The sequence below is a fragment of the Loxodonta africana genome, chromosome 7 (genome assembly GCF_030014295.1).
Source record: "Loxodonta africana isolate mLoxAfr1 chromosome 7, mLoxAfr1.hap2, whole genome shotgun sequence".
NCBI classification, from domain to species: Eukaryota; Metazoa; Chordata; class Mammalia; order Proboscidea; family Elephantidae; genus Loxodonta; species Loxodonta africana.
The window spans coordinates 47,807,182-47,823,757 of record NC_087348.1 but is presented as its reverse complement, the minus strand read 5'-3'; the positions used below and the strand labels follow the sequence as shown (position 1 = coordinate 47,823,757).

The following is a 16,576-nucleotide window of genomic DNA, read 5'->3' as shown; positions in this document are numbered from 1 at the left end:
ATTATACACAATACATATGCACGTATATACAGAGGAGTAAAGAAAATACATGGGAGGAAACAAAATTCTCAGCATGAGTAGCTCTAGGGACCCAGTGTGGGAACTTCTAATTTTTACTTTGTATGTTTCTATACTATTTAACCACCATCTGTCTGTTAATTTATCGTGCCATGGTGGCTTGTGTGTTGCTATGATGCTGGAAGCTATTCTACCCATATTTCAAATACCAGTAGGCTCATAGTAGACAGGTTTCAGCAGAGCTTCCAGACTAAGACAGATAGGAAGAAGGGCCTGGTGACCTACTTCTGAAAATTGGCCAAAGAAAACTCTATGTATCACACACAACAGAGTATGCCTGACTGAATAAACATGCCAACAATCCTGATAACAGCACAGGACTGGTAATGCTTCATTCTGTTATACATAGGGTTGCCATGAGTTGGAGCTGACTCAGCAACAGCTAACAACGTACTATTTCAACTTTTCACAATCTGCATGTATTACTTCCACAATTTAAGAAATGTCCAAGACCCAGACTCACCCCTAGAGATTCTGATTATGCAGATCATGTGTATTGTTCAAACATGCTGCAAGTGATTTTTACTAGACTGCTGAGATAGAGAACCCACTGGCTGTTGTAGAGGGTTGTGTGCGTGTGCGATTGAAAAGTGTCTTGGAGGATATAGAGACAGGAACAAAAAAGAAGAGAAGAGGAAAAGGTGAAAGGCAGAAGGGGGATCCCAGAGCAATAAGACAGTAAGTGAGCTAAAAAGAGAGGAAAAAGAAAGAGAAGATTTAAAAAAAAAAACAAGATACTCCAACCCCAAGATTTTGCTCCAGCTCACTCATATAACCCCTGGCTAGTCAGAGATAATTAAATATTAAGAAAATTGCTACCCAGAGCTGCCTCACTGAAACAATCTCTATGTTATTGTCTTGATAACTGAGAAGATTGGAGAGCCGAGAACAACAGAACTTTGAGTTACCTGTTGAAAACAGGCTTGGACAAGATTTTCAGGGAAGAGATTTCTAATTAGGTCTAGGAAGGCATCCAGGCTGGACACTTCATCATTCTTCTTCCCAGGCCCCAGTTGCTTCTTGAGTTTGGGATTCCCTGGGTGGATGGCCAAGACCAGGATGACTCCCAGCACAGCAGCGATGACGGTTGTGGACATGTAATACACCATGGCTCTTGTGCCTAAGCGGCCACTGGCTTTAGCATCCAGGCCCGACAACCCTGGATTGAAGAGAAATTCAGAAGGGTCCATTATATTACGATTCTGTTAATTACCCATACGTATAACCCTGCGCTCTACATTATGCAAATTCATTAGTGGCTAATTTATATCCTACTGCTGAATATTTAGTCAATCCCACAGTTTACAACTCTAGTTTCCAAAGAAATTTTTGAGATGCTAGGAAACCGGGGCGAGCTGAAGACGATCATCTGGTTCCGAGTCTACAAACTGGCCCGTGACAACTTTTTGTCAATCTGCAATAGCGAGTTAAAATAAAGTTGGGTGTATTTCATTTTAAATTCTGAGGTTATATTCTTTGCATTTTTTTGGTGTTAGGATAGCCTTTCTTTTATGAGGTGATGGTGCTAGTATGTGCTAGTTTTTTACCTCTTTATTATTATTTTTTAATGTTCTCACTTGGGAAAATAAAAAGTTGATGACCCTATGTCATGCCTCAAAATTTTTGAATATATTACTTGTAATTGAATCCAGAAGTCTGGGAACCTAGGGCAGCCTTTCCATTTCATTTCCAATCATGATGAAGACCTACGTTTTCAGACCTCTTGTAGGTATTGAAGAACACATGTGTAAAGCACCCCACAAACAGTGGGCGTTTCATCTATAACATAGGGGTGCAGAGGGGGTACTGTAATTATTAGAGGAAATTCCGGGCAAGTCATAAAAATTCCAGCCTCCATTGGGTTTTTTCCCAGTTGTTCCTTCAATTTTTTCACTTCCTGGTTTCAGTTCCTACTTTTCATAGAGAATGATATCGAATCCTTTACCGGGGATCAGTTCTTTCGGCTGTGGGGGAGGAATTCATTCATATTAACTTTCCTGAATTAAGTAGACCCATAAATTGCCCATTTATCCTTACAGTCTAAAATCTAAGTCTAGCCAAATGGAAGCTAGGTTTTCTTACCAGGTTGGCCAATGTACAATCTGTTAAACAGGCATGGGGAGGGTTTTCTCTGTTCGGAGAAGGAACGTTTAAGGTAAAAGCACAGCTTCACTCAATCTGGGGCTAAATGATAAGCCTCTGCTCAGCCCCTGAGTTCCTGTAGCTGCAGCTGCCTTGGTTTCAGTCACTGGGTCTACTGGTCTAACAGCTATGCGCTTGTAGAACAATCTTAGTATGTGAATTCCTTGCAGTTGCCAGCCTCACTTCATTTATGACGTAGTCGGTCACTTTTATGAGATCGGCTAGCTCGTTGGCACCCAGATATGGACCAAAATCCAGCTTCTCACCCTTAGACCTTAGAGCTTAGTGTCTAAACTACACCAGTTTATAACCTATTCAAGCAATATTATTTGGTGAGAAAGAAACTACCAGTATAAACTCATGGAAGGAAACACGCAACGCACACACAAATTCTTTCAAATAAAATAATTATTTTAGTCAAAAACAAGTGACCATGATGCTACACACTTAAGAATGATTTTCTACTAAAAAACTCAGAGCATTCATATCTCACATTTATTTTTAATGTCCACTTCCCTCCATATAGAATCAAATAATAGAAAGAAAATTTCCTTTTCTATTCTTGGAAAGCCTGGTGGCGTAGTGGTTAAGTGCTACAGCTGCTAACCAAAAGGTCAGCAATTCAAATCCGCCAGGTGCTCCTTGGAAATCCTATGGGGCAGTTCTACTCTGTCCTGTAGGGTCGCTATGAGTCAGAATTGACTCTATGGCAGTGGGTTTATTACTATCTTTATCACTTTCTGAACAAAATTTAACCTAGAAAATTGAGAAAGCTATGCATTAAAAATTAAAATCACTATAGAAATCATCACTTGTAACGTGTGACTGTGTTTCCTGTTCCTCTTTTGTTGCTAGAGAGACAGACAGACTGACCAGTAACAGATGGCAATCATTTATTTTAGAATTGATGACGCCCATTTTAGAGACAGGAAAACCAAGTCTCTGAAGTGAAATGACATTTCTGTCACCTTCATTCATTCAACCAAAAGCCAGAACAGCAGGATGCCCCCCTCTGGCCCACTGGCCATAGAAGTGGTCTTACCTGTGATTAAGCTGGAGATAATTAGAGGGAGAATGAGCATTTTTAGCATCCTCATGAGTATATCCCCTGGGAAGGCTATTAACATAACCACATCAGGGTGGATAGGAGACGTCAAACGAAGAAGCCCTCCACATACTGCCCCCAGGATGACACCTATAAGGGAGAAAAAAATACATAGGAATTTATTTTTGCCCTAGTCAAACAAATAGCTCTGGGAACCTATTTCAATGACATTGGCTTTTCACGCTGCTCCATTATCAGGTGATGGATAACATGTAACAAAAATACCATTACATAGGAAAGCTGACTTCGATGACTAGTGAGAGAACTTTCTGTTGTTCTAACTATCCTAGAAAGCAGCACTGGAAGAGTCAAGAAGAGCCTTCTCAAAGTTTTATGGGAATTATGGAGTGACCACTTGATCCAACTTCTCTGAAGACATTGTCCACTTCCAAAGTCACAAGGATCGTCAGTGGAAACGAGCCACAGCACCAGATATTGTTTTCTCCTTCCAGCCTAGGGCCAGCCACATGGCATGATATCTAATGTATTTCTTCCCTTTTCAACTGGATGCCAGAAAAAAGAAACATTGATTGACCAAGCTAGTGTGAGTTCTTTTTTTCATCTATTTTCTTTGGCTTCCTGTAATTTCCCCTGTGTCTCTTCTTCAATAGAATTTGTTCTTAATTTCTATGTCTTTTTACATACCTTTAGACTTGCTGGTCTTATGGAAGATCAAGGAAGGTATCTAAAAATATGTAATTTTGGAGGAAACAATGGGCAGAGATGTTGGCAGAAGCCTTTCATTTGGCATACTCAAAGATTCCACAAAATAAACTTCAGATCTCTCTAAATGGGTGGGCAACATAAAGGATCCTTGCAGAAACCACAAATCAGGTCATAGCACCACTGGCTATAAGTGAGGAAGGGAGTTCCTGGGTTATATGGGTCATGGCGTTAACTCCAGGGATGCAGGAGTCATGCAGCCAAAGCCTGATCTTCTTTCCTTCTACAGGTAAAAACTTACTGTCCAAATTCTTCCAGACTATGATGAATGAAATCTGCTTATTTAGTGGGTAACCCTTGGAAAACCCTACTACCGCCTGTGGTTTTCCCTTAATTAAGTGAACTGAGCTGTGGCAAGTTCCTGGTCCTGATCCTGGTTCACTGACATCCAAGACAATGGACTCCAAGAATAGGCCAAGGCAGAGAGGGGGTGGGGAGTAGGGGAGGGAGCTGATTTGTTCATTATTTCTATGTGAAGCCTAAGTGAGCTGAACAATAAGGGAGGAATCGAGACAGGAAATGATGTGGTTGTCATTACAAGAAACTGCAATTTGCTCCAAGTTCAATAAACACTGGTTGAAAACCTAAGACAAAGATTGTATCAACAGTCCACAAGAAAGAACAACCCTAGCCTGGATGAAGTCTGAAGGAGGGGAGTCAGACTTGCAAGGTGGGGCTGGAGCAGGTCAAGGTGTCAGGACAAGCCTCTTTCCACACTGACCTCATTAACTAATGTGTTAAATTAATCAAAGTTAATGAGGCGTTCAAAGAAGGTTAAATTTTGAGAGCCCTTTTTGGAGCTTCCTGCAAAGGTTGCCTTTATCTTGAATGCAGGTATTTCTGTAAATGTGGTCGGCTGACCACCTGCATTGGAATCACATAGACAGTTTGTGAAGACGCAGATTCCGGGGCCTCACTCTCAATGGCCCAAAGCATAGTCTCTCCCAGTATGGTTTGGGAATCCACATGCTATATGCATACTACAATTGGAGAACCACTAGAACTCAAAAGAAGAAAAATAAATGGCCAGGGCAGATGAGGTGGAAGATTATGTCATTGAGGCAGTGATGCCTGGGCACAAATGGGGGCTTAGGCACGTGGCTACCTTTGCAGTGAAAGGGCTACCTGCCCACAGATCCAAGAGAGGCCCAGAGAACAGGGGTAGGGGTGAGGCAGCTCAGCACATACCAAACACTGTCAGCGTGAGCAGTAGATTCTTCCCTAGCTTGTCACACAAGCGCAGGCCCAGGTGCCGGTGCGTGGGCTCCTCAGAGGTGAGGTGGCTGTCGTGCATTCGCACTTCAACCTGCTTGGGCATATTGTTGGCACTAAAACAGAAGCAAAGGCAGTGATTAGAGAGTGAAGGGCACCTCCGCTATCCAGTTTCAGGTAGGGGCTCAGGTAGGAGGAGGAGGAACAGGCCTCCTTGAGGCACAGCTGGGAGTCTGCCAATCATTAGCGGGGAAACAAAAAGACAGCGACTCGGGGTACCCTGAATTGCAGTTCATAAACAAGCGGGGCACAGGGGCACATTGGAAACCTCATGCCGGTGCTTTTACACTCCTGATCACCAGATCCTCACAGTAAATAAAAGGAAAACCATAGGGAGTGGTAGGGTTTTTCCAAGAGTTACCCACCACAGGAATTCTGGCAGGGAAGTATCCTGCTCAAGAGTAAGTAACTTGCTCAAGACTGTAAGGCTACATAAAATTGGAGATTCAAACCCAGATATATCTGGCTAAAAACCTGAACTCTTTCTACCACTCTAAGCTGTTTTTCATAACATCATAAAAAGGTGACTTTTGAATGATCTAATGTCAGGAGAGTCAGGGCCTGAGTTATGCCCCAATTAAAACACCTCTAGGTTCCAGCCTTCCTCATCCTAGACACAGAAAAGGCACAAATACTGATAATCCAAGTTTTGCAACTCTTTTGGAAGAAATGATTTATCTAGTTAAAAAAAAAATCTATTGTAGTTTTTAAAAGGTCACTTGTATTATCAAGACTCTGCTAAGCTGCCAAGAGTCAACAACCACTTAAAGTCAAAGAAGCATGACTTTAAGAAACATTTTGATTTGCCTTTATCCACGGACAGATGCAGCCCAGCCCTTCTCCACATGAACCCCCAGGGGAACCCAAGATATGCTAGGAGATGGCCCAAGGGAGCCCTTGCCAGGGTAATGGGTTCAATGCCACATTTTCCAGCTTTGATGTTTCACGGGCCAGTAAGATACCAAATGTAAGCCTGGGATGGATTGCTGTTAGCTGCCATTGAGTTGGCCCCCGAGTCATGGGGACACTAGGCATAGCAGAACAAAATGCTGCCTCGCCCTGTGTCAGCCCCATGATTGGTTACAGACCAGAACTTTCTGATCTATACAGTTTTCATCAGCTGATTTTCTGCAGTAGATCACCAGGGCTTTTTTCCTAGTCTGTCTTAGTCTGGAAGCTCTGCTAAAACTGGTCAGCAACATAGCAACACACAAACCACCACTGGTAGAAAGGTGGTGATCGTGTGTGAGGCGCATTGGCTGGGAACTGAACCTGGGTCTCCCACATGGAGTGAGAATTCAACCACAAAACCACCACTGCCCCCTGGGATTGACTTAGGCAAAAGTTTTTTTTTTTTTTTACTTTGACAATTTAGGACATTTTTGTTCATTGCCTTTACAATCACCATCATATCGTTAAAAAAAAAAAACAAAAAACTTTGAAACCTAGGAAGACAAGTACAATCTCTGAATAAATAACAGTTATTTCCAAGATAGGCAGGTTTTGCTCTTACCCATACCTTTTCACAACAGACTGGAGAAATCTTGGTTTGGAACCAACACCAATTGGCAGCTCAGTGGTTTGGAATCACCGGTTATAATGGAAATAGTATGGGTTTTAGAGTCAGGGAGACTTGCCTTCAAGTCCTGACTCCATGACTTGAGAGCTATATGGTGTGTAGAAAGAAGGCCCAATAACTACCTTGAGAAAATTAAACATGATAAGGAACACTGGGGGCTCAGCACAGTACCTGGCATAGGTAGTTCCCTCCTTCAGGGAACATGAAGAAGAAAAGCAGAATATATGCCAAATTTATGGCAAGGATAACATAACTCAGGAGACTTCCCCACTATATGTGCCACCATTAAACAAAACATCAAGAACTTAATTTCCAGTCTCAGAATTAAACCCTAGAACCCAAAAACAACTACTTACTTTTTCATAACAGGGTGCTTAGTAAACTTTCTACAAAAATGTTTTAAAATTAGGAATAATATTATATGATCTGGTAGAATGCCCAGGTGAAAATATTCATCAGAATATAAGCTTCTAATACAGGGCCACAAACAGGGCTGGAGAAAAATGTAGAATAAAATCCCAACTCTAAAAAAAGACCAGACTTACTGGCCTAACAGAGACTGGAGAAATCCCGAGAGTATGGCTCCTAGACATGTTTTTAGCTCAATAATGAAATCATTCCTGAGGGTCACCCTTCAGCCAATGATTAGACAGGCCCATAAAACAAAATGAGACTAAAGGGGCACACAAACCCAGGGACAAGGACTAGAAGGCAGGAGAGGACAGGAAAACTGGTAATAGGGAACTCAAGATCAAGACGTGGAGACTGTTGACATGTCATGGGGTTGGTAACCAATGTCACAAAACAATATGTGTACTAATTGTTTAATGAGAAGCTAGTTTGTTCTGTAAACCTTTATCTAAAGTATAATAATAAAAGAAAGAAAGAAATATAAGCTTCTTAGTCTCTCCTTAATGGCCTAATTTTTCACCGACCTAGTTAATGTTTGAGGCAGGCTCTGACTTCTTGACCTGTGTTTGTGCTGATAATCACTCATACCATCTACAAAAGAAAATAGGGCATAACTGCTCATAGCGTGTGGACAAGGGCCTTTCGCATCAGGGAGTAACAAATGCCACTTCCTCCAAGCAAAGCAGACAGAAAAGTTCTTTTGACAAGACAGCAGTGAAAATGATCAAAATGATCTTTTTAGCATGGGTAGACCAAATTTCTATGTTTGTGTTGAGATCTTTTTACAATTTTAAAATATATCTCAAACCAGAAGAACTGGCTGGTGCCTGGCTATCAGTATTGAACATTCTGATCAATAAATGAATCATGACCAAAAGGGGAGAAAATATGAGATAAAATTTCAAATTATTACAGAATCCAGACTTACTGGATCTATTGAGACAGAAGGAACTCCTGAATCTATCGCTCTGAGAAAATCTTCAAACCAGGAACCAAAATTATCCCCTGAAGTCATCTTTAAACTAAACAACAGTAAAGAATGTTCAACATGAGCACTGTGTTCTTTTAAAGGATTATCTATATGAGATCAAATTGTCAACAGTAACTTTAAAGGACAGGTGAGAAGTTATGGGGGTAGTGAGTCTAAGCCAGTAGTTGTGAAACAATATGGAAAGATATAGCAAGAACAATGACACAACATGAAGAACATAACCAATGTTACTGAATTGTACAGACAGAAATTGGTGAATCGCTTATGTTTTGCCGTGCATATTTTCACCAAAATTATAATTAAAAAAGAAAGTCACACACTTGCAATGAAGCTCTAACCCAGGAAAGGGCCAATAAAGAATGGAGATGTGTGTTCTGAAATGGTGAACATATTCCTCCGGCCACCCCTTGGCAAAACTATTTAAACCCCTTGAGATTATAATTCCTCGCTTTCTGCTTTGTTTGAATCCCTCCTGCCACTGAAATTAGAACCAGACACACGGCTGGCATTCAAGTGAGACTAACAAGTACTTAAAACAAACATTCTGGTCAGATCGATATGATGTAATCAAAGACTCAGGCACTGAAACAGCCACGTCGAAGTAAAAACACACATATATTAGGTTAATGTACACACCCGACCCAGCAAAGTGGCTGGATGCTTGTTGCACATGGTTTTTAGCTGCCCAAAACCACTGCGTGTTTCATAGGCTGTGACAAGATGTCCTTGAAGCCCTAAGTGAAAACAGCCACATCAAAACTGTAGCATCAAAATGTCATGAATCCACAAGTATTTATTGAGAGAATTTCTGTGACTTGCCCTCTTGGAACTGAACAAATTTTCTAGGCTCATAAGAGTTCCTGACATTGGCACATAAAAAATAATTTGTAAAGTAAATCAGAGCCTTAGCTTGCAGCCGAGGACAAAAATGAGTCCCCTAAAAACTTTTTGTCAGGAGCCCTGGCTAGAGCTCCTCTGCTAACCAGAAGGTCAGCAGTTCAAATCCACCACCTGCTCCTTGGAAACCCTACAGGGTAGTTCTACTCTGTAGAACTTGCAACAGGTTTGGTTTTGTAATAACTTTTTGTAAAAAATTCTATACCAGGCTAAATAATCATTGTATCTCTGGCATACAAGGAGAGCCTGAAACGGGAAATGTTATATAATGCAACATGATACAATATAGTAATGCTATTTATTGAGTGCTTGTCTGAGGCTGGGTTATCAAGAGGAGAAAACCAGTGAATCATATACATATAAATCAGAGCTTTTAAACCAGTTTAAAACGCTTCAGTCATGGCCAGTGGAAACAAGGACAGACTATGTGTTACAGGGCAACCAAAGCTCTTGCCCTTTCAATTTTGACTGTAGTAGGAAACAGCACTGCCCCACTCAAAGATAGCAGCTGACCATACTACTTTGAACGTGTGTCGCTCTCCACATTTCTGCCAATAATCCCATCTCTCACGTCAGGCTCCTGAAACTTTCATGGCCGTTCACTTGACCTAGAATTCTTCCACTTGCACAGATCAGGTAAATGTTTAGTAGATTCCCCATCTATTTCACTCCTAGGGATACCATGACTGAGTTAGCTAATGCCATAAATCCATACAAGTCAGATGATTCTAATTACTGCTTTGAATCTGCTGTCCATTAAGGTAACCACAACCACCTTGTCTTTGTCAATTAACTGCTATCACTTGGCACCTAACACCATGGGGTCCAATTAGCCTTGTTGCAATCATTGTTGCTGTTGTTAGGTGCTGTCCAGTCTTTTCCAACTCGTAGGAACCCTATGTACAACAGAACAAAACACTATGCCATTCTCATAACCCTTTCTATGTTTGAGCACATTGTTACACCACTGTGTCAGTTCATCTCACTGAGGGTCTTCCTCTTTTTTGTTGACCCCCTACTTTACCAAGCATGCTATCCTTCTTCAGGACTGGTCCCTCCTGATAACACATCCAAAGTACATGAGATGAAGTCTGGCCATCTTGGCTTCTAAGGAGCATTCTGGCTGTACTTCTTCCAAGACAGATTTGTTCATTCTTCTGGCAATCTGTGATATATTCAATATTCTTAGCCAGCATCAAAATTCAAATACATCAATTCTTCTGTCTTCCTTATTTATCGTCCAGACTTTGCATGCATACGAGGTGACTAAAAATATCATGGCTTGGATCAGGCGTACCTTAGACCTGATCTTGGTTATCTAATAGTGCTGCCATAACAGAAATACCACAAGTGGATGACTTTAACAAACAGAAGTTTATTCTCTCACAGTGTAGGAGGCTAGAAGTCCAAATTCAGGGTGCCAGCTTCAGGGGAAGGCTTTCTCTCTCTGTTGGATCTGGGGGAAGGCCCTTGTCATCAATCTTCCCCTGGTCTAGGAGGGTCTCAGTGAAGGGACCCCAGGTCCAAAGTATGCACTCCCCTCCTGGTTCTCCATTCTTGGTGGTAGGAGGTCCACCAGTCTCTCTGCTTGCTTCTCTCTTTTATATCTCAAAGGAGACTGATTGAAGATACAACCTAATCTTGTAGATGGAGCCCAGCCTCATTAACATAACTGCCTCTAATCCTGCCTCATTAACATCATAGAGGTAGGATTTACAGCACATAGGAAAATCACATTAGATGACAAAAAATGGTGGACAGTTACACAATACTGGGAATCATGGCCTAGCCAAGATGACGCACATTTTTGGGCGATACAATTCAATCCATAACATCCCACTCTTCAGCCCCCCAAAATACATGTCCTTGCTACATGTAAAACACATTCACCCCATCATAGCAAAAGTCTTAAATGAACTCTAAGTGCAAAATCCAAAAATTCCTCTTCATCTGTGAAATCTAGAACACAAGTTATCTGCTTCCAAAGTACAATGGTGGAACAGGTACAAGCTAGGCATTTTCATTACAAATTAGAGGGAAAGAAGGGATAACAGCCACCAAGAAAGTTCCCCCAGCAGAACATATTACATTAGCTTTCAAGGCTTGAAAATAATCCCCTGTTCTCTGAGACCATTTACACAATGGCTCTGCCCTCCAGACTCTGGGTGTTGGCCATACTCTCCAGATTCTGGGTGGAGCCCCCTGGGCCCTCAGCTTTAGCTCCATCTTCCAGGCCCACTGGAATGGCAACTCTGCACCCTCGGCTTTGGGCAGTCCCATTCTCCTAGTCCATCTGAGTAATGAGCTTACCCCTTCAGCCCCGGCAGTTCCCGTTCTTCTGCCCCTTGGGCATGGCAGCCCTGCCCCCTCAGCTTTGGGCAGCAGATCTGTCTCCATCCCACTGGCACTCATGTAAGGCAGCCCTAACTTCTGGAACCGAGTTGGTAAAGATCTGCCTCTTCGAAACCTAGAAGGTTATGGCCCCACCCCGTGAGAACCAGCAGGCCATGGTTCCACCCTTTGAGACCCCAGAGGTTGTGGCTCTACCCTTCAAGACTGAGGAGTGCTGCTTCCTGTGTTCTTTGTCTCTTCAGCTTCCTGGTTCCTTGGCCTCCTAACCCCTTGGTCCTCACTGCCCAAGTCTGCCCTGCTGGGGCAAGTGTTCCAAAACTCTTTAGCTCCACCAACAATTTCCTGGAGTCACCCCACTCAGCCAGGAAGCCTCCTGCGCAAAGGCACTCAACCCTCCGGCTTCATGGGTGGGCAAGCCTAGCTCCACCGTCAAGTGCCTGGAGGCATCCCACTCTACCAGGAAGCCTCCCACACAAAAGCATTCAGCTGTCTCACTCTGTGGGTCGGCTCCAGCACTGTCTTATGCTGGTCTCCTGGGTCTGCTGCTACGGTTTCTCTGCTGCTGCTCCTTGCTGTCTGCACTGTCTCCAGTGTAACAGCTCTCCTCATTTCTTTCTGAGTCCTCACCAGAATTGTCTTTGATGTCTATAATTCTAGCAATAGTCTCTTCAAGGCAGTCTAGGCTTTTACTATTAGGCATTTTAAAACTCTTGCATAATGGACCACATCTACCACGGCCTCTACCAGATTGAGTCCAGTACAACGAGATGGTGCCTGGCTACCACCACTGACTGCTCTGACAGGGATCACAATAGAGGGCCCTGGACAGAGCTGGAGAAAAATGTAGAACAAAATTCTAACTCAAAAAGAAAGACCAGATTTGCTGGCCTGACAGAGACTGGAGAAACCCTGAAAGTATGGCCCCTGGACACCCTTTCAGCTTAGTAATGAGGTCACTCCTGAGGTCCACCCTTCAGCCAAAGATTAAACAGGCCCATGGAACAAAACAAGACTAAACGGGTGTACCAGCCCTGGGGCAGGGACTGGAAGGCAGGAGGGAATAGGAAAGCTGTTAATAGGGAACCCAGGGTTGAGAAGGGAGAGTGTTGGCATGTTGTAGGGTTGTTAACCAACGTCGTACAACAATGTGTGTACTAACTGTTTGATGAGAAATGAGTTTGTTCTGTAAACCTTCATCTAAAGTACAATAAAAAAAAAAGGGGGGGTGGGGGACTCTTCCAGCCTCTATCCATTCACAGTTTCAAAGCCACTTCTACATTTTATGTGTCTGTTGAAACGGCACCCCAGGAGTCGAAGGGGAGCCAAGATGGCGGAATAGTCAGACACTTCCGTCGAGCCCTCTTTACAAAAAAGACCCGAAAAAACAAGTGAAACGAATATATTTGTGACAAGCTGGGAACCCTGAGCATCAAAGTCAAGCTTAGACAATGAACTGAGGGGCAGAGGGAGGAAGAGGCCATTCAGAAGTGGAGAGGAGTTACCGGACCTGAATCACGGGGAGCCGTCAGGCACCATTCCCGGAGTGGCAGCGGGCTGGCACAAGCGTTCGGCCGCAGTTCCCTCAGGGAGAAGCAGTCAGCCACACAGCCTACTCACACCTCCGGAACCTGAGGAGAACGGCGCTCTCCACAAAAGCTAAGTACTTGGGTATATGTTACTGCGCCACCCCCTCACCCCCAAGCCGGCTTCCGCTCAGGTTTCCGGGTAGCTGATATCAAGTGTGTGGTACAGGATATGTCCTACAGTCTTAGAGGGGCAGGAGTGATTGGCGTATATACCAGTATCTGATTGCAGTAGGGGGTCATGCTCTGAATAAGGCAGGGGCCTGAGATAGACCCTGGTGAGCACCTACAGCCATCCTCCTGGCCTTGGGGAAGGAAAAAATTTGCAACTGGGGGGAAAAGATAATTTGCTAGCTCCATTAACCAGGGGAGCTCAGGACAGAAGTGGCTCCTGTCCAGGCATAAACTGTCCGTGGACCTTGAGCAACTTTCCCTTCTGCATGGACCTGTGTGGGCCTATTTTGGGAGAATAGGCCCTTGTCGGCAAACTCCATTTCAGCTGTGCAGTGGAGAGGTGGGTGTTTGACGTTTGACATTGCTTTGCCTATTAAAAGAGGTCCTCACCTACCCACATCAGGGGCCTAAGGAATGGTAGCTCCACTCAGGTCACCCCGCCATCTGTGACAGGGATCCAAAAATAACTGGTACCTCCCAGTCCTTACAACCAAAAACTTTGGGTGCCCATGGTCCATCTGCAGAACCCACCCACCAGTACACTCTAGGGAACAGAGACGTGTTTTCCTCAGAGACACTTGGGCGTCGGTTCTCAGCTCCCTGCCTTGTTCAGAGCATGACCCCCTGCTGCGATCAGATACCGGTATATATGCCAATCACCCCTACCCCTCTAAGACTGTAGGACAGAGCCTGTACCACACACTTGATATCAGCTACCTGGAAACATGAGCTGAATTCATACAAGAAAACCGAATGGACTCCTAGACTGATATACCTGATAACAGCTCTAGCCAGCTGGGGATAGGACACCAGAGCTCCAAAGGCGAAAATAATCAAGCTAGCTCACTCAAGCAACCCATAGCGGTATACCAAAACAAAACAAAGCAAGTAGCTATGACACAGTAAGCAAGCATAAACTAAATACAATAACTTATAAATGGCTTGGAGACAACAGTAAATATCAAGTCACATAAAGAAACAGACCACGATCACCTCAACAGGCTCTCAAAACAAAGAATCCAGGGATCTTCTAGATAAAAGCACATTCCTGGAATTACCAGATGCAGAATACAAAAGTTTAATATATAGAACCCTTCAAGACATCAGGAAGGAAACGAGGCAATATGCAGAACAAGCCAAGGAACACATAGATAAAGCAATTGAAGAAATTAGAAAGATTATTCAGGAACATAATGAAAAGTTTAAAAAGCTGGAAAAATCCATAGACAGACAGCAATCAGAAATTCAGAAGATTAACAATAAAATGACAGAATTAGATAACTCAATAAAAAGTCAGAGGAGCAGAATTGAGCAAATAGAAGCTAGAATTTCTGAACTCAAAGATAAATCACTTGGCACTAATATATTTGAAGAAAAATCAGATAAAAGAATTTAAAAAAATGAAGAAAACTTAAGAATCATGTGGGACTCTATCAAGAGAAATAATCTACGAGTGATTGGAGTCCCAGAACAGGGAGGGATAACAGAAAATACAGAGAAAATTGTTGAGGATTTGTTGGCAGAAAACTTCCCTGATATTGTGAAAGATGAGAAGATATCTATCCAAGATGCTCATCGAACTCCACATAAGGTCGATCTTAAAAGAAAGTCACCAAGACATAATCAAGCTTGTCAAAAACAAGATAAAGAGACAATTATAAGAGCAGCGAGGGATAAACGAAAAGTCACCTACAAAGGAGAGCCAATAAGAATAAGCTCGGACTACTCGGCAGAAACCATGTCAGCAAGAAGGCAATGCAATGACATATTTAAAAAATTGAAGGAAAAAATTGCCTGCCAAGAATCATGTATCTATCAGAACTGTCTCTTAAATATGATGGTGAAATTAAGACATTTCCAGATAAACACAAGTTGAGGGAATTCGTAAAAACCAAACCAAAACTACAAGAAATACTAAAGGGAGTTCTTTGGTTAGAAAATCAATAATATCAGGTATCAACCCAAAACTAGAACACTGGGCAGAGCAACCAGAAGTCAACCCGGAAAGGAAAATCCAAAAAAACAAAGGGAGCTTTTATATATATATAAAAGCCCAAAACAGGGTAACAGCAATATTATTATATAAAACAAGACAACATTAAAATAATAAAGAGGGAATAAGGAATGTAATCATACACTTTCCATATGGAGAGGAAGACAACGGCGAAACAAAGAAATAAAAGTCAGTTTTAAATTTAGAAAAATAGGACTAAATAATAAGGTAATCACAAAGGAGACAATCTATCCTACTCATCAAAATAAAATACAAGGGAAAAATATAGACTCAGCAGAAACAAAATCAACAACAACAAATATGAGGAATGGACAATATATAAAGAAAATCTACTCAGCACATAAAATCAAGTGGGAAAAAGAAACTGTCAACACACAAAAAAAGACATCAAAATGATAGCACTACATTCATACCTATCCATAATTACCCTGAATGTAAATGGACTAAATGCACCAATAAATAGACAGAAAGTGGCAGAATGGATTAAAAAACAAGATCGGTCTATATGCTGCCTACAAGAGACACACCTTAGACTTAGAGACACAAAAAACTAAAACTCAAAGGATGGAAAAAAATATGTCAAGCAAACAACAATCAAAAAAGAGCAGGAGTGGCAATATTAATTTCTGACAAAATAGACTTTAAAGTTAAATTCATCATAAAGGATAAGGAAGGACACTATATAATGATTAAAGTGACAATAAATACACCCAGGAGATATAACCATATTAAATATTTATGCACCCAATGACAGGGCTGCAAGATACATAAAACAAACTCTATCAGCATTGAAAAGTGAGATAGACAGCTCCACAATAATAGGACACTTCAACACATGACTTTCGGTGAAGGACAGGACATCCAGAAAGAAGCTCAATAAAGACATGGAAGATCTAAATGCCACAATCAACCAACTTGACCTCATAGACATATACAGAACACTCCACCCAACAGCAACCAACTATACTTTCTTTTCTAGTGCACGTGGAACATTCTCTAGAGTAGACCACATATTAGGTCATAAAGCAAGCCTTAGCAAAATCCAAAACATTGAAATATTACAAAGCATCTTCTCTGACCATAAGGCCATAAAAGTGGAAATCAGTAACAGGAAAAGCAGGGGAAAGAAATCCAGCACTTGGAAACTGAACAATACCCTGCTCGAAAAAGACTGGATTATAGAAGACATTAAGGATGGAATAAAGAAATTCATAGAATCCAATGAGAATGAAAACACTTCTATCAGAACCTTTAG

General features: G+C 42.1%; 1 protein-coding gene across 10 annotated transcripts in view; it reads right to left on the bottom strand.

The window, feature by feature from the left end:
• SLC1A2 (solute carrier family 1 member 2) overlaps positions 1 to 16,576 on the bottom strand; it is a 201,519-nt gene that overhangs the window by 89,993 nt on the left and 94,950 nt on the right. For all 10 annotated transcript variants that reach the window (XM_064288302.1, XM_064288298.1, XM_064288299.1 and 7 more), the window contains 3 exons: positions 5,237 to 5,376; positions 3,263 to 3,415; positions 987 to 1,237 (listed from right to left, as the gene is read on the bottom strand). In XM_064288302.1, the coding sequence (XP_064144372.1) occupies positions 987 to 1,237; positions 3,263 to 3,415; positions 5,237 to 5,366 (534 nt within the window). In that variant the 5' untranslated portion in view covers positions 5,367 to 5,376. The remainder of the gene's footprint in view (positions 1 to 986; positions 1,238 to 3,262; positions 3,416 to 5,236; positions 5,377 to 16,576) is intronic.